The 25,830-nt window shown below is 40.0% G+C and overlaps 1 protein-coding gene across 17 annotated transcripts in view; it reads left to right on the forward strand.

Annotated features, from left to right (window-relative positions):
* relch (RAB11 binding and LisH domain, coiled-coil and HEAT repeat containing) overlaps positions 1 to 25,830 on the forward strand; it is a 41,057-nt gene that overhangs the window by 8,096 nt on the left and 7,131 nt on the right. For 3 of the 17 annotated variants that reach the window (XR_008567397.1, XR_008567398.1, XM_054766147.1), the window contains exons 3-28: positions 325 to 396; positions 541 to 596; positions 679 to 813; positions 2,100 to 2,294; positions 2,715 to 2,809; positions 3,307 to 3,436; positions 3,542 to 3,699; positions 5,384 to 5,459; positions 5,546 to 5,641; positions 6,062 to 6,085; positions 10,872 to 10,984; positions 11,087 to 11,177; positions 12,515 to 12,586; positions 12,668 to 12,808; positions 14,223 to 14,387; positions 14,462 to 14,609; positions 14,677 to 14,833; positions 15,946 to 16,069; positions 16,150 to 16,198; positions 16,303 to 16,382; positions 16,493 to 16,599; positions 16,678 to 16,777; positions 19,040 to 19,122; positions 24,075 to 24,138; positions 24,209 to 24,347; positions 24,426 to 24,542. Coding sequence is in view for 1 of the 17 variants with exons in the window: in XM_054766147.1 (XP_054622122.1) it covers positions 325 to 396; positions 541 to 596; positions 679 to 813; positions 2,100 to 2,294; positions 2,715 to 2,809; positions 3,307 to 3,436; positions 3,542 to 3,699; positions 5,384 to 5,459; positions 5,546 to 5,641; positions 6,062 to 6,085; positions 10,872 to 10,984; positions 11,087 to 11,177; positions 12,515 to 12,586; positions 12,668 to 12,808; positions 14,223 to 14,387; positions 14,462 to 14,609; positions 14,677 to 14,833; positions 15,946 to 16,069; positions 16,150 to 16,198; positions 16,303 to 16,382; positions 16,493 to 16,599; positions 16,678 to 16,777; positions 19,040 to 19,122; positions 24,075 to 24,138; positions 24,209 to 24,347; positions 24,426 to 24,542 (2,787 nt within the window). In the remaining 16 variants the exon portion in view is untranslated. Of the gene's footprint in view, positions 1 to 324; positions 397 to 540; positions 597 to 678; positions 814 to 2,099; positions 2,295 to 2,714; positions 2,810 to 3,306; positions 3,437 to 3,541; positions 3,700 to 5,383; positions 5,460 to 5,545; positions 5,642 to 6,061; positions 6,086 to 10,871; positions 10,985 to 11,086; positions 11,178 to 12,514; positions 12,587 to 12,667; positions 12,809 to 14,222; positions 14,388 to 14,461; positions 14,610 to 14,676; positions 14,834 to 15,945; positions 16,070 to 16,149; positions 16,199 to 16,302; positions 16,383 to 16,492; positions 16,600 to 16,677; positions 16,778 to 19,039; positions 19,123 to 21,964; positions 22,048 to 24,074; positions 24,139 to 24,208; positions 24,348 to 24,425; positions 24,543 to 25,830 lie in introns of all 17 variants that reach the window. The other 14 variants (XR_008567399.1, XR_008567400.1, XR_008567401.1 and 11 more) reach the window with 14 other exon arrangements.

The following is a 25,830-nucleotide window of genomic DNA, read 5'->3' on the forward strand; positions in this document are numbered from 1 at the left end:
AGTCTGATATCAAAAGCAAGCCTGGAAAAACATCCTTTGTCAGACAGCCTGTATCAATTTGACGCCTTTCATTTGTTTTGCAGACCAGTTCAGTTTGATATTTGCAGGCTTCTTTTTACCATGATCCTCTGCTGCATGCGTTTCTCAGACCCATGTTCTGCATGCCCCCCTTTTGTGTTGTTTTATTTTTGGACTCTTAATATCTTGGCTGTGTTTTCACTCCCATCTTTGTTTTATTTGTTTGTTCCCTGTCTTTGTTTGGATGCACTTCCTGTGTGCGTGCGTGTGTGTGTGCGCGTGCGTGTGTTGTCACTCTCTGTCCAGTGCTGGAGTTTGAGCTACGGAAAGCAAAGGAGACCATTCAGGCTCTACGCGCCAACTTGACTCAGGCAGCAGGTGTGGCGCACTTTAAACTTCTCTTCCACCCGAGCCCTCCTTCGTTACGGCTTTCTTTCCTTTTCCTCTGAAGAGGATTCCCCCAACAGCGCTCAGCATCCAACTGAACCTGTCGTCTTCCTTCTTTTTCTTTGTGCTTCACAGAGAGTGACGTGCCCTCTCAGGAGAGAAAGAACTTCAAGTCGAGCCCAGAAATTCAGGTGGGGATCTTTTGAGTGCCAGAAAAGTCAATCATAATGACTCGTTTAGCTGTCAGTCTTTTGTATTTTTTATTTTTTACAGCTTCTTCTCTCTCTGTCTCAGGAGCCGATACGCCCACTAGAGAAAAGAGCCTTAAACTTCCTTGTGAATGAATATTTGTTAAAAAATGAATATAAGCTCTCATCTATCACCTTCTCAGATGAAAATGATGATCAGGTAATCTCCCAGAGGTACACCTGCACAAGTCTTACAACCAAAATAACCATGATAATACACACATTGTACATAGGATGCACATCTATTGTATATAACAGGGGTTCTCGTTGTTTTCAACCTGGGAGCCACATTTGGCAATGGTCCTTTAGTCACAGCCCACTTTTTTTCCAAAGTCATTTTTATTTTTAATAATTTTTTTACACTTTCATTTAAGTCATTTTACTTTGTAATTATTTTTTTACGCGTTTGTTTGTCATTTTTATTTTTATTTGTTTTAAACGATCTTTTCACACTTATAAGTAATTATTTTTTTTACGCTTAAGTAATTTTTATTTCTTTTTATTGTTTACACTTATTTAAGTCATTTTTGTTTATAATTATTTGTAATTTTTTTTACACTTTTATTTAAGGCATTTTTGTTTTTAATTACTTTTTACACTGATTGAAGTCATTTTTATTTGTAATTTTTTTACACATTTATTTAAGTCATTTTTGTTTTATTTATTTGTCATTTTTTACACTTTCATTTAGTTCAATTTTATAATTTTTGTTCACACTTTTAAGTCATTTTTATTTTTATTTAAGTATTCTTTACACTTTTATTTAAGTCATTTTTAAAAAAAATATATTTTTTATGCTTATTTGTCATTAAAAAAAATTAAATTGTTTTTACATACTTTCATTTAAGTCATTAAAATTTTCTTTTTACACTTAAGTCATTTTTATTTTTTTTACATTTAAAGTCATTTTTGTTTTAAATTATTTTTTTATACTTTTATCTAAGTCATTTTCATTTGTGATTTTTTTTTTTTTTTACTCTTTTATTTAAGTCATTTTTATTTTTTATTTGTAATTATTTTGTACACCTTTTATTTAGGTCATTTTTATTTATTTATTCATTTATTTATTACACTTTTAAGTCATTTTTATGTAATTATTTTTTTTCACACTTTTACTTAAGTCATTTTTATTTTTCAAATACTTTTTATATATGCTTTCATTGATGTCTTTAATTTTTGTATACTTTAATATTTTTCGCCAACCAACCAAATGTATTTCTTTTTTAAAATCTCCAATGTCATCTTGTGAAACATTAGGACACATAATTACACGTCGAAAGTGCATTTTTGAAGAATTTATTAAAGCATTTTGTCAAGAAAATGAGGAAGAACATAACTGTACGCATACAAATAATGCACACATTAAAATTAGATATTAAAATTGCACTAAATGACGCCCACTAGTTGAGAACTTGCTGATCATTTTTTTCCCCCGTTTCTTTCCAGGATTTTGAGCTGTGGGATGACGTCGGCCTCAACATTCCAAAACCCCCTGACCTTTTACAGCTCTACAGGAATTGCGGCAGCCCTCTTCCTTCAGCGAGGGACATGGTTGACGTCGCCGTCGAGACAGATTTTGGCGACCTCCACGGAAACTGTGCCGTGCCAGAGCCCCCGAAGAAGCCTGACCTCTCGCAACAGGTTTGTTCTTCTGTATGCTCGTCAGAAAAAGAGGCAGGCATAACTGCAGCACATACATTTCATTTCATTTAAAAACTAAAACTTCTGAGATGAGACAAATGTTGGTCATTTCACTAAAATACAAGCATGAAAAAGCCATGAATTATTATTTTTTTGTCTTGGGGGGGAAAAAAAAAATCGAACCGCGACACTAAAGTATCAAATCGCCCCGAACCATGAATTTGCTGTATCGTTGCACCCCTAGTGGTGACATGTCCACGAGGAAGGAGGTTCTCCCTCCTGACTCCGTGAAAAGCCAGAACCTTCTCGAAGGGGGAGCAAGCAAGCGAGGGAGATGATTGATTCTTCTCATGTTTGGTTGACATAACAGGCGCTAGGGACACCCATGATACCGTCATCATCATCATCCGTTTCTTACAGCAGCAGGAAGAGGTCGTCCAAGAGTTGGAGTACCAAATCAGCCTACTGAACAACGAGAAGCAGAGTCTCGCCGAGCAGATGAAGAAACTTCAGAGGTTCGTGAATCAGACTTGACAGAGAATCATTTCACTTCTTCTCGTTATTTCTGCTAATGGATAATGTTGGCCGTTGAGTTTTGCGGACATTTAAATCAAACATTGCAAGGATAATCAACACACGTCCGTCTTGTTTGGATGTTTAAATTTTTAATAAGGGCAATTATTGCTCGTATTGGAAGTGGTTCAATATGGAAGGCGTACAGTGCAGCCATTAAAGGTTGGGTGCATTTGTCTGTCTCTGTGTGTTCTCTACATAATGTTGATACTTAAAATAGCAATAAGAATGTGTCAATGGGGGAAAAAAAAACTAATCAAAAACAGTTAATTTGAACATGGATGTTCTAGTGTGGGTTGTGGTTGGTGGTTTTTTTTTTTTTTAAACCTTTTTTTCAATTAAACTCAATAAGATAAAAAATAAGCCATGTTTACAATGCCAAAATAATGAAAAGAATGTTTTGTCATAAATAAGAATCTCCTTTCCCCCGCCGCCACAGTGAGATTCAGACTTTGAAGCAGACGGTCTCCTCCCCCGCTCCAGCCCCTCTGGACCGGAGCTCCCAGAATATATCCAATCCCACATCCTCTTCCGCCACCATCACTTCCTTGGCTGAACCGCCTTCAGCGGTGAGTAGTCGTAAATTTCCCAGACTGAGCTCACGCCGCTGAGGCCTGTTGGGGTGTCGGAAGGATTTGCAGTGGCCTTAAATAAAACCCATCACACCTAACCAGGTGGATCCCTGTCCTCAGCCTCCTGCAGATAATGGACAGTACCTGGACATCCGAGGTGTTTCAGAGGCTGGGAGTGACCCTCCTTCTACGCAAAACACACCACCGTCCCACAATAAGCTGAAAAGTCGGCCTCCTGTCCAGTTTGATCAGCCAAACAGGTGAGACGACGTTATTATTACGTGAGTTCATATCAAATTTGACACCATTTTTCATCCATTTATTCACATAACTCCTCTCACATTTCTTAATCGATTCAAACCAAAATGTTCCGCTCATTCAGGACACGTTGGCTATCTGTCAGGAAAGAAAAATCCCAAATTTACTGTCATTTTCTATTTTCGGGGACAGTTTTCCCATTGGAAATGAATGGACAATTTATTTGGCGCCCCTACTGGTGGAAAATAATTTTCCCTTTTCCATTGCTGTAATATTTCTTATATTAGAGGGTGGCATGGCTCAGGAGGTAGCATGGTTGTTTTCCAATTCGGTGGATGCTGGTTCAATCCTCGGTCCTGCTTAACATTTTAAATTCCGCCGTTTTTAGTCGGACAAATTAACTCTTTCAATACCGAAGACGTATTTATGCGTTTTTATAATCCCCAAAGCCTGATCCCAAAGACGTAGTTGTACTTCTTCTATGTTTTTTTGCGTGAGAGGCAAAAAGAAGTGACGACGCAAGTGCACACTAATGGATGTCACTTTTAGAGCAGTTTTAAGCCATGGAAAACGGCCACAAGGTGGCAGAAGTGCATTTGATAAGACCTCGGCATGTGATTTTGAATGGAAAAAAACATACAGGACAAAGAGGAGGAAGTGGGACACGCGTGCACACACGCAGTTCAGTTCCAAATGTGAAAACTGTAAACAGTTCATGGTGTTATAGTTGTAAATAAGTTGTTATTTTGATGCCAAACAACCATTTTTGTGTTGTCTATGTTGTGATATAGTTGTTTACCAAAAAAGTACAGCAAAATTGTACATCTAGATGGGTTGGTTTACAAAATGTAAAATATCAAAGTGGTCCCCCATGTCCTTTGATTTTACCGTGTGCAGCCCTCACTGGGAAAAGTTTGGACACCCCTGTTCTACAGGGTGACATGGCTCAAGTGGTAGATTAGGCGTCTCCCAACCCGATGGTTGCTGGTTCGATCCTCAATTGTCATGCAATCATTCCAGCAGTTCAAATCCCACCGTTTTTTGTCCACTAACTACCACTTCAAACTATTCACACATCAAAATGTTCCACTTATTCGGGACATGTAGGCTACCTATCAGGACTTTTCTTCTAACATAAAAAAAAAAAAAGTTGCACATTTTGTATCATTCAGTATTTTCTGTGACATTTTTCCCATTGAAAATGAATGGGCAATTTTAATATCACCCCCTATTGGTGGAAATGAATCTTACATTTAACATTACATGTAACATTTTGCTTATTCTATGCACGGTGGCACCGCTCAGGTTGTAGAGTGATCGTCTTGCAACCGGATGGTTGCTGGTTCGATCCTCAGTGAAAAGGTTTTGACACATTTCTGGGCTATTTCAACATTCATTCTACATTTTAGTTCAGCTTCAGCCTTTAAGCGTGAATGATAATTATATAATGGGTACATAACTATAAATATCAATTGGATTGTGGCACGGTATTGGCTGTGCAGGGGCAGATTTGTGTAGTTTCACGATGCCGCCACAAGATGGCGACAGATCTGTAGATTCTTTCTTGCTCATGAAATTCTCAAAACCAACTCATAAGCTGCTTAAAGGTCAAGGACGCTGCTTGAACCCAGTAATTTCTGAGCTGCGGTAACTGGTTTGGGTCTTTTCTTGTTTGTGCAATCCCAGGAAGTTATCCCCGGCCTTCCAGCAAGCCCTGTTGTCCTTCTGCAGAATGTGCTCAGACAGCCGTCTAGGAGCAGAGGTCAACACGCACGCACGCACGCACATTCTGATGCAGACATACGAAGCAATCCACTTACGTCATAGTCCTCTCTGTCTTGTCTTTAGGTGTCTCGCATAGCAGACAGCGAGGAGAGTGTGATGTTAATGCTGGGACGCTGCCTTCCTCACATCGTCCCGAATGTCCTCCTTGCAAAACGAGAGGTAAAGCCTACCCTTGTTCACCTGCCCATTTAAAAAAATAAAAATAAAAAAACACAGTATATATCATAACACCATGCTTTTGTTACTGTTCTAGATTGACACACAGCAGCCAATGGCTTTGGTGTTAAAGACGATTCATTGAAATGCACACATTTTAATGATTTACCATTTAAAATAAGACGTGATCATAAATAATCATCTTCACTTGGTGTTGCACATTTAACATTGGCTGATGTGTGTCCCTCTAGTCAGGGTAGCCTGTTATCACACCGGAGATCATTGTGATCATTCCGCTTCAGCCATATGTTGTCTGCCACTCATGCTCGCGCTCCGTTTGCCTTCACAGGCTTTATTTTATTATTATTTTTCTTCTTCTCTTTTCACTCATTCTCTCACTCTCGTGCATGCCTCTCCTCAAAGAGAATGGTTGCACATCTTTGCCAGGTGAGTCCTTCACACGCTCATCTGCATGCTTCGTCACATGACCCTCCCCTGTCCCCGCCCCCAAAACGAGCTGGAATTCATGTCTGTTGGATAGAAGCGCTGTCTGGCTAGCAGGGGTGTAACTTGTGTTTAATCACAACTACTGTAAATGCTCTAATTACAGCCGTGTGTCAAAAATGTACATTTTTATGGGCGTATCATTTACTCGCCGTTCGGTGGTGGTCCTGGAACACAAACCCCACGAAAACCAGCGATCTTCTGCACAGTAATCCCTCGTTTATCGCTGTTAATTGGGTCCAGACTTGACCATAATAACTGAATTTCCATGTAATAGGATTGCTTTTTTATAAATGGAATATTATCATAATATTATAAATGTTTTTTTAACATTATTAAACATGAAATATCACCTTACACTCACCTTTACAGTCCTATTACCCAATATAGTACACAAAATAGGAGGAAATAAGACATTTAAGACATATATAAGACATTTAAGACATAAATAAGACTTGTCCTGGGGGGGGAGAGATAGGAGGTGAGGGTTACAGCCGCAACAGTAGCCCAAGTTGGGGATTATTGTGCCTGTTGTGAGATGATTCAAACCTGCAATGCAAGCCTGTTGTTCCGGCGATCGAGTCTGGTGCTTGTGCGTCTCACCAAACATTACATACAGTAACATTACTGGCACCTAGTGGCCAGTGTAGAATGCTACATTCATCACAGCGTCTTTGAATGAGTCTTCTGAATGACATATTTGTATTTTAGCTCATTTAACAGGTTTTATGTTTGAAAGTGCTTAATTTAGGCCAAAAATACATAAAATTTGAGTAATTCTGCATATTTTTTGAGAAATAATGGGCCGCATTTAACCACAAAAGAGCTTGATTTATTATTATATTTTTGAAAAACGGTGATAGAGTGTAGCTGTGAAATTCAAAGCGTGAAGTGGTGAGGGACTACTGTATATGTAACAACAAAATAATTCATAACGATTTGGAGTTCATGAGAAAGTGGAAAAGAAAATCTAGCTTTGACCACATGGTTATTTATTAACAAGTGTATTGCACAACACTACAACTTTTTAATGTCTTATATGATACCGATGTCATAGCCATGTATATCAGTCGATCTTGATATCAATTCAGTCTGATATCAGCCACGAATCCTGCATACAGTGGTGTGAAAAAGTGTTGGCCCCCTTCCTGATTTCTTATTTCTTTGCATGTTTGTCACGCTTAAATGTTTCATATCATCAAACAAATGTAAATATTAGTCAGTGACAACACAACTGAACACAAAATGCAGTTTTTAAATGAAACTTTTTATTATTAAGGGAGAAAAATATACAAACCTTTACATGGCCCTGTGTGGGAAAAAGTGATTGCCCCCCATGTTAAAACATAACTTAGATTACTGAGATCCGTCAGTGTGGAAAAGGTTATAAAGCCATTTCTAAAGCTTTGAGACTCCAGCGAACCACAGTGAGAGCCATTATCCACAAATGGCGAAAACAAGGGACAGCGGTGAACCTTCCCAGGAGTGGCCGACCAAGCAAAATGACCCCAAGAGCGCAACGATGACTCATCCAAGAGGTCACAAAAGGCCCCGCAACAATATCCAAAGAACTGTAGGCCTCACTTGCCTCAGTTAAGGTCAGTGTTCATGACTCCACCCTAAGAAAGACACTGGGCAAAGACGGCATGCATGGCAGAGTTCCAAGACCAAAACCACTCCTGAACAAAAAGAACATTAAGGCTTGTTTCAAGTTTGCCAGAAAACATGTTGATGATCCCCAAGACCTTTGGGAAAATACAACTCTGACAAGACAAAAGTTGAACTTTTTGGAAGGTGTGTGTCTCATTACATCTGGTGTAAAAGTAATTCTGCATTTCAGAAAAAGAGCATTATACCATCAGTAAAATGTGGTGGTGGTAGTGTGATGGTCTGGGGCTGTTTTGCTGCTTCACGAGCTGGAGGACTTGCTGTGATAAATGGAACCATGAATTCTGCTGTCTACCAAAAAAATCCTGAAGGAGAATGTCCATGACCTCAAGCTGAAACCAACTTGGGTTCTGCAGCAGGACAATGATCCAAAACACACCAGCAAGTCCACCTCTGAATGGCTGAAGAAAAACAAAACCTGAATCCTATTGAGATGCTGTGGCATGACCTTAAAAAGGATCTTCATGCTGGAAAACCCTCCAGTGTGACTGAATTACAACAATTCTGCAAAGATGAGTGGGCCAAAATTCCTCCCCAGGGCTGTAAGAGACTCATTGCAAGTTATCACAAACGCTTGATTGCAGTTGTTGCTGCTAAGGGTGGCCCAACCAGTTATTAGGTTTAGGGGGGAAATCACTTTTTCCCACACAGGGACATGTCGGTTTGGATTTTTTCTCCCTTAATAATCAAGTTTCATTTAAAAATTGCATTTTGTGTTCAGTTGTGTTGTCTTTGACTAATATTTACATTTGTTTGATGATCTGAAACATTTAAGTGTGACACCCATCCATCCATCCATTTTCTATACCACTTCTCCTCATTAGGGTCTCGGGGGTATGCTGGAGCCTATCCCAGCTGACTTTGTGTGATAAACATGCAAAAAAAAAAGAAAAAAAAGAAATCAGGAAGGGAGCAAACACTTTTTCACACCACATGTAAGTACTGTATTTCCATCAGATACGGTGCACACTAATCCCATCTCGGGTGTTGCAACCTGATCGGAGGTAAGTCTTGTTAGAGTTGTTCACACTTGGCCTGCTTTGCATATCGCCATAGTGATGTTGTTTTAGTCAACCACCAACAGTTATAGAGAATTTAATCTCCCGCTGAAATCAAGAACAACAAACCGAAGTGCAAGAATGGCAAAAAAATAAAAAATAAACACGCTTTCAGAGCACAGAGGCGTTAGGAGATGTGGACTTTGTACTGTCAGTTAGAGCCATTAGCCATAACACACACACACACACTGCAGTTCCTCCTTGCAACTTGAATCTCTTACCTGCGCGAGCTCGGAGGCACACCTTCATTCACTTGAGAACAAAAGGTGTTTGAAACGGCGGAATGGCGTTTTGAAACACCACCTGCCACCTGGTTTCTTTATCAGACAGTGTAAATCATTAAACAACATCTTGTTTTCACCAACTGGAATGATATGCATCTTTTTTCGTATTAGTCATATTTCAAAGTGCTGCATGTGTAATGTGAAAAAATGAAACCGTTGATTATGCTTGAGATTAAACGTACATACTCGTTGATATGAACATACTGAGCTACAAAATAAACGCTATACTTGAAATTAAGTGAGCAGCATTCAGTAATCCACACTCACTCACCCGTTTTCAAAAATATATTCATAAATCATGCTGGTTTGTGGTTGAATACTGCCTATTAATAGTCAAAATGTGCACATTGTACATATTTGATGCCTAAATTAGGCATTTTCAAGCATAAAAAATGGTTATATGAACTAAAATGCAGCTATGTATACTGTAAGGCATTCAGAAGAAGCATTCAAAGAAGCTGTGATATGTAGTATTCTACACTGGTCACTCGGTGTCAGTAATGTTACTGTAATGTGTTGCGAGACACACAAGCACCAGAATTGGTTGCCTAAACAACAAGCTTTTATTGCAGGTTTAAATTATCAGTCAAGATAATTGCAGCCGTAACTCGACTCTGAACCCGGAACACGTTTACATACATGAGCACAAGTCTTATTTATGTCTTATTTTCTCTTATGTCTTTAATATTGGTTAATAAGAGTGTAAAGGTCACTATAGGGGTGTTATTTCACATCTATAGGGCTCTAATGTAAAATAAAGAAGTATTTTGTAAACAGGTTTTCAATGCGCTAACTGCAAAATATTTCCATTTATAAATAAGAAATCCTACTTGGCAGAAATGTACTTATCACGGTTGGGTCTGGAACCAATTAGCGGCAATAAATGAGGGATTACTGTCGCCTCAAATATGGATACTGACACTTTACATAGAGTTTCTTATTCAGAGCGGTTTCCTGGTTGCTGGCGTCTTCTTGTCCACTGTGCCTGCCCACAATATTTGTCTTGCATAGGGTCCATGTTTAGCCTCCTGAAGGAGCTTTCACATCCGTTTTATTAGGGCCTGTGCTGCGTAAACAGCACTTGTGAATAAGCAGTGTGTATAATACTTGAAAAGCGCAGTCCTAATGATAATTTGCATATTTTTTTTCTCGTGTTAGTCCCTTGAACGAGACACCACCTAACATGAAATAAATGTTTTTGCTTTTTATAAGTTTGCTTGGCAGGGCTGGGGCAGCGTGTGAGTCATCACAGGCTATCTTTACCCAAAGCCTCTCTGTCAATGCGATCGGGTGTTGGGGTTTCATCCGCTCTTCCAACGCTGGGGCAGGAAAATATCATATGTTCCTGGAAAAAAAAACAACACATTTATAATTCAGCGTGCACTCTCTAATTTGTGTGTGTGTGTGTGTGTGTGTGTGTGTGTGTGTGTGTTTGTGGCGGGAATGTAGGGCTTACCACAGCTTGGCCATGCAAGCTTCGCTCTCATCAAAGGCCGCTTTTTGCTCTGGCTGGACGGTCCATGAACTCTCTATGAACTTTTGAAAAGGGTGTATACTTTTTTAAGCCGGGGAACTAGTGCATTATATATACAGTATGTCTTCCTATAGGCCTTTTCCTACTTGTATTTCTTGCTTGACTGTATGTTGTCGTCGCAACACCACACACTCCCTCTGCAGAATGTCATGCAGATTCCTCTTGTTGTCCATTTTATGCCCCAGGAGCTGATTCCTCTCATCCTGTGTACCGCCTGCCTTCACCCGGAGTCCAAAGAGAGAGACCAGCTTCTTCACATTCTCTTTAACTTAATCAAGAGACCGGATGATGAGCAGAGGTGTGCAAACTGTCACGCTCACATGTCCACTGTCGCACATACTGTATAATGTCTTGTGGAAGTTGATGCAGTGGCGTGTTTGTGTGTGTTTGTTTTTCAAAGACAAATGATCTTGACGGGATGTGTTGCGTTTGCGAGACATGTCGGCCCCACGCGTGTTGAAGCAGAGCTCCTTCCTCAGTGCTGGGAACAGGTGCAGTACAACACACTATAGGGTAGCATCCTTTATGTTGCACCAGGGCAGTGATTCTCAACTGGTTGGTGGGGCACTTTTAGAAAACCATTTCTGCCACTGAAAGAAAAAAAAATCCCAAAGATAAAACATAATTATGTGATAAAAAGCCGAAATTGCGCAGTTTGTATCTTATAATTGTGACTTTTTATCTCATAATTTCGACTTTTTATCTCATAATTATGTCTTTCAGTGGCGAAAACGAGCTTCCATAGTCTCGGGACTTTTCTGGACAAAAAATATATGAAAATAATCTTGCATGGCATTTTTTAATGAAGCGGGGTGTAGTCTATTATTAGTCCTATAGGTGGCGACAACGCTGTGTAGTGTTCTTTCAAACTTGCTGCTATAGAAGAAGACCGACAACATTTGTTAGTAGTCTACCGCCATTAAGCTGTCGAAAGTGTTTGCCTGTAAGTATTTTGTGTTTATTAAACATCGGCTGTTTAAGTGGAATGTGCATCTTAGTTATCCGTTTAGTTGTCTTATTTGCAGGTGTTCAAATTCGCCATGTAAAATCTATAATGTTAATGCTAATTGCTAGCGCGTGTATGGGACGCTAAATGTAAATTAGCATCGAGCTAGCGCATTTGTTTGAATGCATTTCGTTTATGTCAAATGACACAGAGAATGTATTTGTATCTGGTCTAAGTTATAATTATTTATAGTTTTACAGACCTACAGTTTAGCAGGAGCAATAAATAAAACCTTTTTGTTAAAATAATGTCTATGTATTGTGTTCAAGTGGGTGTCACTGTAAAATATGTGTTGTTGTGTCCTGGGAGCCGAAAAGGGCGGTGGACAGGAAGTGGCGTCATATATTACCGTCTGGTGTTGCAATAATGTTTGAGTTTGTGGATAACAAGGTTTTGTTCCTGAAATGTATTATTTATTTTTACTCTAGCGCAAATGCAGAACAATTTTAATTAAATAATCAAAGATACAGTATTTGAGTTGAAAAATTCCCGCAATTTGGGTCGCCGCTTGTCATTTAGGGGTGATGGTCCCGCAGCCAAACCAGTTGAGGACCACTGCATTAGACAATATCAACAAAATGAGAGCATATGAATCACAATATGTTCTAGACTTTTGTCTTTTTATAATGTTATGAACACATTTTTGAGTCTGCTCCCCTGGCAACAGCAGCTTCCTAACATTTTGGAGGCTGAGAACCTCCCCAGAAAGATAAATAGCGCTTTCCACAGGGTCAGCATCTTGATGATACTTGCATTCTGCGGCGGCTTCCCTCCCTGCCTGTTTCACTTTGAGTTTTCCTCTCTTAACCACTCCCTTTGCAGATTAACCACAAGTATCCAGAGAGGAGACTCCTTGTGGCAGAGTCCTGCGGCGCTTTAGCACCATACCTCCCTGTAAGGTGTCTTTCATATCCATTTCAAAACAAGCTCATTGAACTGTTGAATTAAATCCTTGTTCCGTTTTTGTCCCTGCAGAAGGAAATTCGCAGTTCGCTAGTATTGTCCATGCTGCAGCAGATGCTCGCTGAGGACAAGGCCGACATGGTCCGAGAGGCTGTGGTCAAGAGTCTTGGGATTATTATGGGGTACATCGATGATGCTGACAAGTACTCCCAGGTATTTATTTGCAGGAAAAATGCAGTACATTATCCTCAACATACTTGTGTACTGCTTGTGGATCAAGTATTATTATATTATAATAGATTAAATATGCAATTGAAAATCAAAGTATTTGTAGATTTTGTATGTATGTATTGGAGTGTGTGTGAATTCATGTGAATTCAGAGGTGACTGATGTTGACAAGAGGTTTCTCGAGGTTACAGCTCCACATGTCACCCGTTCAACCATGCCTTCCTGCACTGGGGCATAGCCATGCTGGAACAGATAAGGGACGTCCCCACACTGTTCCCACAAAGCTGGAAGCACAGAACCGTCTAATATGTCTTCGTGAGAAGGGGATATGAGGTTCATTGAGTCTAGCAGAAGTGACAAGTTGGTTGATTTAGGGCAGTGATGGTCAAAGTGCGGCCTGGGGGCAATTTGTGGCCCGTGGCTGTTTTTTTTTTTTTATTGGCCCATGGCACATTTAAAAAATATAATGTCACAAGAAAACTAAAAAGAAATCCATCAAAACTCAGTAATTTTACTAGAGTAAAGTCAAAATATTAAGAGAAAAAAGTTCTAATTTTACCAGAATAATGTAATATTTTTTCATATTACGTTATTCTTGTAAAATTAGAACTTTTTTCTCTTAATAAATAAAATGTCATTTTTGTGACAAAGTTGAACTATTAGACTTTTTTTTTTTTTTTTTTTTTTACAGTTGTAATGTCAGAAACAAAAAGTTTACATTTAAAAAAAATTAGGTTCAAAATTCCAATTAAGTAGAAAATTTACCAGAGGAAAGTTGAAATAGTTGGGAAAATTAAAAAAACCCAAAAAGAAACGGACAAAACAGATGTCATATTAAGAGGAAAAAATGCTCTTCTAACGAAAAAAAAGGTATTTTTTAATTTATATAATAAAGTCATAATATTATGAGGAAAAATGTCATTTTAGTAACAAATGTTGAAATATTAAAGTCGTAATGTTTTGAAAACTGTTTTGAATGTAGGGAAAAATTATAATATGAGAATAAAGTCAAAATATTATGGGAATAAAGTCAGAATATTACAAGAAGAAAATTTATGAAGCTCATTTAAGAAGAAAGTTGAAATATTTGGAAAATATAACAAAAATGGGCTAAAAAGGGCAAAGGTAGAAGTTCATACAAACAAGATGCTTTTTCACCTACTGTACAGTATATCACAAAGCTGAGATGCAGTTTTGTCTTGAAGTACAGTATATCTAACTTCTTAGCATATGTGCATGTGTTGCTTTACAAAATCTCAAAGTGGCCCTTGCATCCTTTCATTTTTCACTATGTGGCCCCTGGTGGAAAAAGTTTGGACACCCCTGATTTAGGAGGTATCCCAAGAATTTTGTGTCATTTCAACGTTGCTGAAAGTGCAACTTGCTTGTTTCTTCAAGGGTTTTGAGCTGATGCTGCTGTCACTCAGCGACCCCTCAGAAAGGGTGGTCAGTGCCGTCCACCAGGTCTTCATCCCGGCATTCGCCGCCTGGACAACAGAATTGGGAACCCTGTACACTTCGCTCATCCCTTCTCTCTTGGCACGTATAGAGAAACTCCTCAAGGTGTGTGCTGACTTTTCATCCTCTCGTGTCTGTGATGTGCACACCGTCACGCCTGCTTTGTTATTACTTTGTAGCAGGGGGAGCATGGCCTGGATGAACACAAGTTGCATGTATTCCTGTCAGCCCTGCAGAGTTTCATCCCTCCTCTATTTGCTGTGGTGCTGCAGAATGCACCCTTCACTAGCCGAGCCAAACTCCACGGGGACATACCTGCAATAGAGGGTACAGCGTTTAGACTACAAGGTGTCTCTTGTGTCAGTGAGAGTATTGATTTTCTCTCTTATTGCAGTAACTCGCTTCCCAAGGCCAGCTTCTTCCCTCCAGGATGTGGCAACCATCATTGGCAGCAGAGAGATGCTCAGCGCCCTGCTTCTTCTCTATGACCACCAGCTTGAGCATGAAGGGACCACCGGTTGGGAAAGCCTGCTTTGGGTGGTCAACCAACTGTGAGAACTACACGCGCACATACACTCAGTGGCAGTTTTAACTACGGGCTCATCTGCTCATAGTGTATGTGTGTCAGATGGACGCCCCCATACTGCTCCCGTGAAGTGGATAAAACCATAGAGCAAGAGTTTTTAACATATTGTGGCGCGCTTGAGTCACAGAGGAAATGGTCAGAGGCAAACTAGTTTAGCAAACACAGACACTGCACAAAAGAACAGACGGTCATCAACTCGAACCACTGTCTCACTCACGTTGCAATCAAATACAAACACGAGGCATGCTGGGAAGCCCGCGTTCACACTCAACACGCTGCAATACCTTATTTCACAGTGATAATATTAAATGTTAAAAGACAAAAACAAGCACATTTTGACTGCTATTTGACATGTCGACTGGTGGAGGGTGATTAAGTGCGGGGGTCTCACACGTGTACTGTAAATGCATGCATACATACAATAATCCCTCGCCACTTTGCGCTTTGATTTTTGCTGCTTCACTCTATCACGGCTTTTCAAAAATATTTAATAAATCACCGCAGTGTTGTGGTTGAATACAGCCTTTTTTTTTTAAATATGCATATTTAAGCATTTTACAGATTTTTGCCTAATTTAAGCATTTTTAAGTATAAAAATGGCTAAATGAACAAAAATACATACAAGGCATTTAGAAGACTCATTCAAAGATGTTGTGATCATATGTAGTATTCTACATTGGTCACTAGATGTCAGTAATGTTACATCAATGATACAATAGCACTGCAGGAAGTACTGTACAGAACAAAGCCCAACGACTATAGGGGTGTTATTTTATGTCTAGATATGTTAAAAGCCGTATTTAGAAGGTCGTAAACATGTTTTTTTATGCTCTTAACTACAAAAATATAAGGAATCCTACTTCTGTGATAAATGAGAGATATATTAAAATAACTACAAAATTTAAAATAATAAATATGCAAATAGATATCTATATTTATGTATATGTTATATTTATATTTTATTATATATATGTACACCCATAGTATATTATTTATGTTTAAATATATTAATAAAATAATACATAAATATGAATAATAATAAATAACCTGTATTTTATTTTTCTGCTTCTTTTGTAGGCTTCCTCAGCTTATAGAGATTGTGGGTCGCATTAACGTGACCTCGTCAACCTGCGTTCACGAGTTCTCTCGCTTCTTTTGGAGGTTCTGTCGAACCTTTGGAAAGATTTTCACCAACACTAAGGTGAGTCTGGGTTACCACTGTCCGTGAATGTCTTGAATGGCCATCGCGATATGAAATACTTTGCAAATGACGTTTTGCAGGTTAAACCGCAATTCCAAGAGATTCTTCGTCTGTCTGAAGAGAACGTTGGTGAGTTTGTGGCGTGTCACAGCGTGTCATTTCACACTCATGCGTTCAACAGCGCAATGGAGCCACTTTCACAGCAAGACTATCGTATCTCTCTTGGGGTTTAGATGCTTCAGCAGGGAATGGTATTCTTACCAAAGCCACTGTTCCCATCTACGCCACGGGAGTACTCACGTGTTATAACCAGGTAACATATAGTATTTTGTCACTTCCTGGAAACTGTTCTTGTCGACAGCTATCATAAAAGACATCATCCCAGTATGAAATTTACATAGTTTTTGTTCCATTTCTGTAAAGGAGGAGGATCGCAAGTTGTTGGTGGGTTTCTTAGAGGACGTTATGACAACCCTGTCTTTGTCCCATGCACCTCTCGACAGCCTGAAAGCTTCTTTTGTAGAGCTAGGGTGAGTCTCACACACAGTTTGTGCATTAGTCCACTCACTTGAGTCAAATTCAGTCAAAATAAATCTGTTTGTTTGAAGTGCCAATCCAGTGTACCATGAATTACTGCTGACCGTCCTGTGGTATGGCGTGGTACACACCTCTGCATTGGTCCGATGTACTTCTGCACGGATGTTTGAGGTAAAGACGAAAACTCACATAAATTTAAGACCGGAGGCACATTTTGAATGAGTTGCATATGTTTTTTTTACATGTGATAAACATGATATTGATCACATTCATTTGACAGTAAAGTGGAACATTCAAAGTTGAACACAGTGTAAAAACATACCAATATCGAAAATATTGTATCGTCCAAATTTCATTTTTAGATTTAACTGTACAGACAATTTATGAATTACAGTAATCCCTTGTTTCTCGTGGGTTAATGGTTCCAGACCCGGCAGTTTACAGTTTTTTGTAGTTTACGACCTTCTAAATACGGTTTCTAATATTATTAGAGCCCTCTCGACATAAAATAACACCCCTATAGTCACCTTTACACTCGTAATACCCGCTACAGTAGACATAATAAGAGTAAATAAGCCATTTAAGACATAAATAAGACTTGTGCTCGTGTGTGGGGCGGACAGAAAGTGGCGTTGTGGGTTCGGGGTTGAGTTTTAGCTTGGCGTGGGTTACAGCCCCAGCGGTAGCCTGTGTTAAGGATCAGTGTGCTTATTGTGAGATCTTTCAAACCTGCAATAAAAGCCTGTTGTTCCAGAGATCAAGTCTGGTGCTTGTGTGTCTTACCGAATATTACAGCAACATTACTGACACCTAGTGACCAGTGTAGAATACTACAGATCACCACAGCTTCTTTTAATGCACCTTGTGAACGCCTTACATTCGTGGTTTATTTCATATAGGCATTTTTATGCTTAGTGCTTAATTTAGGCCAGAAATATGTAAAATATGCATATTTTTTAATAGATTTTTCATATTCTACCACAAAACAGCAGGATTTATGTAATATATTTTTGAAAAACTGACAACGAGAAGCTGAAAAGTTTAAAGCATAAAGTGGCGAGGGATTACGCTATCAAACAATATTAACTACAGTATAATAAAACCCCAATTAAACAGAAGTACTCAAATTTGTGTGATCGAGAAACATTTTGTAGGTGTTGTGTAGTGTTTTTTTTTCTTAGCAGCTGCTTGGATTCATTTTTGTATGCAATGCTACAGTTCATTTTCTATGGGTACCCTAAAAAGCTGAATATAAACAAATTTGGGGGTAATTTTTGAGCAAAATAATGTTTGAACTCTTTCTGCGGCATGTTTTTTATGGCACACTTTACTTGAATTTGAAGGTTCCACTTTATGTCAAACTTTGTGTCCAAATGTATGACTAACATTTTTTTTGTTTAGCATTAAGCAAATGCAACCAAATGTTTTAAATTGTAACCCCCTTTTTCTTGCATATGACTGTGCCAGCTTTGCTTGCTATTAGCCTGCATTTCATGTTTAGCTCCAAAAGTAATGCAAAAACTGCAAATCGTGGCCTGGGTTCCACTGTTTTACTCGTACCTCCCAACCCTGATCGGGTTTTTTACTGGACTCAAACCTCACCACATAAATATCTGCTTATGTGTCACTAAAAGGCTACAGTCAGCAAAAAGAGTTTAGGAAAGTCTAATTTAATTGGACGTGAATGCTTTTTTTTTTTTTTTTGGTCATATTTTCAGTACTTCAGGTCATTCTGGAAATTTAATACTGTAGTTGTTTTTAAAGCGAGATGCCTGTTCCCCCTTAATGCTGTTGAATTTTACAACTCACCAGGCTTCAGGCAGTAAAGTGCTGACCGAAGTAATGTAGCTAAAGCGTAACAAATCTTACGTACATGTCCAGTTGGACGTGTGCAAACATACAAGTGTTTGGGTGAGGATGAAGTTCTAACAGTGGAATCGGCCTTTTGTTGAGCTAAACTCTTTTGGAGGAGGAGGAGTGCTCGGCTGAATCCATGTCTTTTATTTTTTTTATTGTGAAGTGCTTCCCCTTTTTCCACGCCTCAGTGTCACCATCCCATAATGTGTAGCTGTCCACCATTGTCTGACAAACCACCAGTTGAAAGAGATGGTCTACCACAGATTCTGGATCAGATTTGTGTATTGTTGGCTATTTCTGAATAGAATGAATGCAATCTGACCTGGAGTCTGTGCCCAGAGCCCACACAGTGATGTTTATTGCGGGTGACAGTGTTTGTGCCTTGTTCTTGTGTGCATTGCAGCTGTGGTTCTTGCCATCGTGTGTCACTTTGTTGCTTCTCATTTTTACCTTTCACTCTTATTATGATTTATTATTTTCTCTCTGTCTGTCTGTTGGCGGTGTCGCTCGCTCTTGTCCAATGCCCACCCGCCCCTCCTATGTGACATCACGTCTGCCTCTGTACAACCCGAGCAGCTGCTGGTGAAGGGGGTGAATGAGACGCTGGTAGCTCAGAGAGTGGTGCCGGCTCTCATCACACTGTCCTCCGACCCTGAAATGTAAGTGGAACAGCCGATAACAGCAACAAGTCAACCTGCGCCGCGTCTCTCTCCCCCCTTCTCTTTGCTGCCTGACAGCCATCACACTGACTCAGCCAGCCTATCTGGAGCAACAACAACATTGTGAATTTCATCTCTTTTACACAAGAGATTGTGCCTTTTATGCAGTGTTATTGACGCCACTGTGAAAAAATGCTGACTTTTGTAGGCAGGTTAAAAGGGGATACTGCCTGCGAAAGCCAGCATTTTCTGTGTTTCTGCAAACAAAAAGGCACCAATTCAAAATGGGAGGATGAAATCTGCCTGAGGCAGTAACAGCAGGGACGCTGTCTGTATATAAGGATATTCCAGAATACCAGTATCAGGGTGTGAAGGTGAACATCTGACACTGCCCCGTTGTGTTGAAAGTAGGGATGTCCGATAATATCGGTCGACCAATATCATCGGATATCCCTAATTTCAACACAACGATATTGGCATAAAAATGTAATCTTGGTTGGTATCGGGTTTTCCCCTATCGTGCATGAAAATCGATAATAAAAAACGCCTGTATATATCGGCCTATGGTCCCGTACTTGCCGTCATGGAGGCATCCAGCGGTGCCAATACGTGGAAATACTTTGTCACGTCCTGTGTTATTCCTCGCAGTCGGAACTGGGCTTGATATGTTGAAACCACACGCGTGGGTGTGCCTCAGATAGCACCGACATGAGCTAACTCCTTAGCTTGTTGCAGTGCCCGCACGGTCTCGTTGCCTCTGTTGTCAGTCGACATTTTTACCCACGTCGAGGTTTCACCAAATGTAGAGATGCGATGCACAACAAGACAGGAGTCGAGGTAGGTGGCACAAATCAGTTTCCTCTCCACTCAACTCGACAACAAGCAACAATTCTTTAGCAATAGCAAAGTGGCTACAACAACCTCCTGACCTGGAAACTGAAGTGCACTTGGTAGGTAGATACTTTATTCAGCTCCAAGAGAAATCTCTAAAATGTCAAAAAAATATATTGTGGGTCACCACAATGTGTTAATTCCGTGACATGATATGAGATGTTACACATATTGGTATCGGTTGGTGTCGGAATCGGAAATTGAGAGTTGGACAATATCGACATATCGGTTATCGGCAAAATAGCCAATATCGGACATCCCTAGTTGAAAGCAATCAGAGCTGAAACAAAAAGCTTTAATTTCTATTCTGTTTGCTTGAATTATTCATTCGGAACTTAAAATATGTGGAAATTGTCTCTAAGGAAAAAGTTTGGGATCATTTCGGACTTAAAAAGACCGGTAACGTTTGCACCGTCAAGCGGAGCTGGCATTCAGTACGACATCAATGCTTCAGCGCATTACAAGAAAGCACCAGGCGTGTTTACACAGCAAACAACCAGAAACAAGGCGAAAGTCTATTTTAGGTGCTAACGCCACCTGACATGCTTGACTTGCGTAAGTTGCGAGAGTTGTATTGAAACTAGGAATGCACCATCATTTTTTTCAAGCCAATACTGATAACTTCCTGCTGTTCAAGACCAACACCGATATCGATAACTGATAACTTTTTGTATTAAAAATTTTGGTTTTAGTTGTAGTTTGTGCACACCTGGAGGTAAGAACAACTCAAAACAAGTTGGATTTGACAAACGACCTGTAGATTTATCCTTAACCAAATAGATAGACAAACCAGAAGTACAAACCGTGGCTTGGAGTGACTCGCTGGCCGACGAAAGTCGCTGTCTTAGGGGATGGTGGAGGACACTGTGGCGGGCATCTTCTTTGGCGGTGTGGGCTTTTAGGGGCACCGTCGTAGCGATGCTGGCGTTTCGGGAAGGCTGGTGGGGTTTGGTGTGTTGAGGGTGGATGTTTATTTTATTTTTTTCCACTTGCCCTTAAGTGTTTGCAGAATGTTTGCTAACTAGTGCGAGGGGTGTCTGAGGCAGTGGGCAGGTCCCACATGATAGACGCTATGTTTGTGTGCTTGATTTGCTTATGCTAACCCACCGACAGCACCGTCTCGCCTCATTGCAGCGTTTTTTTTGTTAAATTCACGGTTATCTGAGCTATTTGTTACAGTAGTTTTATCTTATTTATCAGTGTGATGTCATAATTCCTTATATCGGCTTGATAATTATCGGTCCAATATTTATCATGCACTCTTAATTCAAACACATTGTGGGTATGTTATTATATTTGCACTTTGTATGTTAATGATGTTTGCCCAAATATCTTCTCCAGTTCCTGTCTTTTTAAAGCAGCAAACATCTTTATTTCAAGTATTTTTCCTAAAATATGCAATGGGGCTATAAAGTGTCCGATGACTTGATTAATCAAGCAAATGAATCGATTACTAAAATAATGGGTAGCTGCAGCCCTAAAAGGAATTGTTGATCTCTTTCAAAAAGTGTTTACACGTCACACCAGTTACTGAGATATCCTGCAACATTTTGTGTAAAAGGCACGTGGATAAATGCAGAATCTGCTGTTACATTTTGCATGACTTGTGGTGAATATATCCTTTGGTTGCTCCTATATAGGCTCAAGCTGAGCATCACATGCTGCATTAACCGTATTGGCATTAGTCAGCGCTCGCATCCATGCCATCTTTCATCTTCTTGTCACGTCCACTTGGCTCACTTGACAAGATTGTACAATCCCAGCATGTGGCCTGCACCTTCCACGTCCACCTATTCACTGATGCTGGGGCTCTCCTCCTGATAAAGCTAGCAGTGTTGGTTCCCCCCCCTCCAACTTTTCTCCATTTTTGCCCTGCTCTCTTCTGTTCTCACCATCTCAATCCCCCCTCCCCTCCTCTCCTGCCTCATCCCACCGTGTGACGGGTTTGCAGTCGGTTCTCCGAGGCATGAGCGAAGCATTAGTAGATCGCCGGGCGGCCCCGGCGCTTATAACACTGTGCAATGGGCCTGAATTGTGAGTCAAGCAACGACAGAACACCCTTAATACTGTCATCTAGTGGGCTGCATTCTAACAATGTTAAAAAAAACAAAAAACATGTTCCACGGACTTACTGAGCAGCTGTGTGCATGTTAAGCTTACATGTCAGCTTCCATTACCACTACGAAAATGATGTGGAAGAAAAGCAAGAAGTCATGGTTTCTTTCCCGGCATCCATGAGTCAGCAAGCCCGGTAACTGGCAAGACATTTTAAATGACTGAAATATTCTTTTACAGTGGGACAAGTTTATAAAGATTTTGCTCTCCCAGCATTAATGTTGTTATTGAATAAGATGATGATGTAAGCAGTAGCACTGTTGGAATACAGCCCAGCTCATCACATCTTTTTCACTATGGGCAAACCCACATTTCCTGTTCTTCATTATAGATTTTAACATGATGGCCAGAATCGGCATAATTAGACAGAACGTACAATCATTTGCTATACAAATTTAGGAAAGAGTATTAGGGCCACACTGGGTGGGGAAAAAAACATAAATATAAGATGAAAATATCAGTACCGTCACAAATGTGAAGGCTAGTAGCCGCTGTCTCTCTTTAGACATCAGCCATACAGTAATCCCTCGCCACTTGGCGCTTTGAATTTCGCAGCTTCACTCTATCAGTTTTACAAAAACATATTAATAAATAAGGCTGTTTCGTGTTTCAATACGGCCTACTGTTAGTCAGAATTTGATGTATTGCCTAATTGAAGCAATTTCAAGCATAAAAATGGCAAAATAAACTAAAATACAAAATATAAGCCATTTATAAGACCCATTCAACGACGTAGTGATGATATGCAGTATTCTACACTGGTCACTAGGTGTCAGTAATGTAACTGTAATGTTTGGTTAGACACACAAGCACCAGACGTGGAACAACAGGCTTTTATTGCAGGTTTGAATTATCCCACAACAATCATCCCTAATGGGCGACTGCTGTGGCTGTTACCTACGCCAAGCTTACATGAACAGGAGTCTTATTTATGTCTTATTTTCTCTTATTATGTCTACTACATTGGTTAATAGGAGTGTAAAGGTGACTACATGGGTGTTATTTCATGTCTAGAGGTCTCTAATAATGTTAAAAATCGTATTTAGAAGTATGTAAACAGATTTTCTATGCTCTAAAGATGACAGTATTCCATTTATAAATAAGGAATCCTACCTCGCGGAAATTCTGTGATCATGGTTGGGTCTACAACCAATTAACTGCGATAAACAAGGGATTACTGTATTCTCTTAAAATGTACAAGTTATTTTTTCTCAATATTACGCTCAACAAAAATATAAACGTAACACTTTTGCTGACCTGAGCAGTTTAAAGCGTTTTACACAAAAGCAAAGCGCTGATTTGACAGCATGATTATTGTACAGGTGTGCCTTAGGCTGGACACAAAAGGCCACTTTAAAATGCATTGTAATTTTATCACACAGCACAAGAACTTTCAGAAAATATTCCAACATTCCTCTCGTAATTATTCTTTTTTCACAATATTACTTCACTTTAAAAAATGACACCTTCTTACCGTAATTTATCTGTATTCCTGCAAAAAGGACTACATTTTCCTCAAATATTGTATTTGTACATACTTTTCTTCTCAGTTTTGCCCTAATACTCATTAGCCATTCCTCCTATATAAGATTGTAAAGTAAGCTGTAGTGAATGTAATGTAATATGAGTATTTTTGTGTTCATGATAATGATGCCATACCTGCCTGTTAAAAGGTGCTTTACAGAATAACATTGTAACTTCTAAGCCAGATCAGCAAAACAAAAAAAGGTTGTAAAATCTAACAAGCAGCCATCAGCAGAACTTTGTATTAATGTTTAGTTTGTGCAGCTGGCATCCGACCAGACCTTCTTTTATCATTATTATTGTTACATATGAAAGCCTGTGGTCACATAATGAGGTTTTGTAGTGGAATTTGCGTGATGACCTGCACCACACAGCGGGTGTGAATAGTCACCATGCCTGTCCTGTATGTTGCTCTCCTGCAGCTCTGTGAGGATATCCACCATTCCTGCCTTTGGTACCATCATGGAGACCGTCACACAGAAAGAAGTAAGAGTTGGATTCGTATAAAACGCTAGGCAGTCGTGATGTAACTACTGTAAATGTTTTGTGTGTGCAGCTGCTTGAGCGTGTCAAGATGCAGCTGGCGTCTTTCCTGGAGGACCCTCAGTATCAAGACCAGCACTCGTTGCACATGGAGATCATAAGGACGTTTGGACGGGTCGGCCCCAACGCGGAGCCTCGCTTTCGAGACGACTGTATGTAAAATTGTTGTAAATGATCATGGAAAAATGAGAATTTTGGTATTTACTTGTTGTTTGTGTTCCTTGTTGCAGTCGTACTGCCACATCTGCACAAGCTGGCGCTTGCCAACAACAGCCAGGTGGTGGAGAGCAAGAGGATCGACATCGCCACCCAGCTGTTCGAGGCCTACAGCGCTCTGTCCTGCTGCTGTATCCTTTTTTTTTCACCTCAATTAACATTTAACTGCAATCGTCCGAAGAGTAGCCCCAGTGTGTGGTTCAGTTATGTGTCTGTTTTGGCAGAGTTCTTCTGTCATTTGGCAGGAAGAGAAAGGAGGAAAAAAAATGCTTGCACCCCTCCATTTCTGGACTAGACGTAATTACAAGGTTGGTTAAGCAAAGGGAGAGGATGAGGGAGGCTGCAAGAGGAAGAGCGTGAGAGAAAAGCAACTGGACATCAGCTTCAGTGCTGTGTTCCGCTTCCCCAGAATAGCTTCATCCCTGTCATCCCGCTCTTCTCTCCTCCTGCTACGTCGCCTGTCTTCACACGCTCTTCAGTCTGCTGCGTGTCCCCTGGGAGCCACGCCCACATGGAGGTTCATTCCTGCGGGTGCTGGTGAGGCTGGCCTAAGAAAGAAAAGTGCAGTCCTAGTTAAGAGTGGATGGCGCTCATAAGCACTGCAGGCTATGAAATAGTGCATTCACATCACTACAAATATAGATGGGATCTGTCTGTGTCCCATATGGTGTCATTGGCTCAATGATGATGGAATTCATGGTTATAGTTGGACTCATTTATAGCAATACTTCAAACCAAGAAGAGTGTTTTTGCGCACATATGAACATCTGGTAGAGCATAACATGCTGATCTGGGGGACAAAATTAATAGGGTTGCTGCTCTGAAATCAATCAGGGTTTTTTGTTTTGATATACAATTATTGAAAATTAAGATTCAACCTCAGACGTCAGCATTCTTGACCAGCTTGTGTCAACCATTTAAAGTCAATAGGGGTCTTGCTTAAACTGAGATTAATCAATTTTTCCATATCAAGCAACTAGAAAAGGTGGCGGGAATGTGTACACATTTGAATTTTCGACCCCTGTCACTTCCTCTGCCACATCTTGTCTCGCATTTAAATTCAAAATCAGTAGGTTTCTTGCTTGTATAATCATACGACCAGCACTGGTAGAGGGGTTAGTAGTAGTACTTTATTAATCCCACAGCAGGGAAATTCACTTGGAAATGTTCAAGGAAATATGGACCAATTTCACGGGCTTGACCACAATTAATATACAGAATGAGGCTGGAGGTGATTCTCATCCTGATTGAGTGAGAATTAACAGACTGGAAGCTTTAGAAAGGGTGGTGGTGTTTGAAATCTTTGTTTTTCCTCTGTTAAGCATGGTTACCTGTAAGGAAACACGTGCAGTCACCATTGCTTAGTGCCAAAATGGCTTCACATGCAAGGATATTGCTCCTTGTAGGATCAGATCATTA

This window comes from Dunckerocampus dactyliophorus, chromosome 21 (assembly GCF_027744805.1).
Source record: "Dunckerocampus dactyliophorus isolate RoL2022-P2 chromosome 21, RoL_Ddac_1.1, whole genome shotgun sequence".
Classification (NCBI taxonomy): Eukaryota; Metazoa; Chordata; class Actinopteri; order Syngnathiformes; family Syngnathidae; genus Dunckerocampus; species Dunckerocampus dactyliophorus.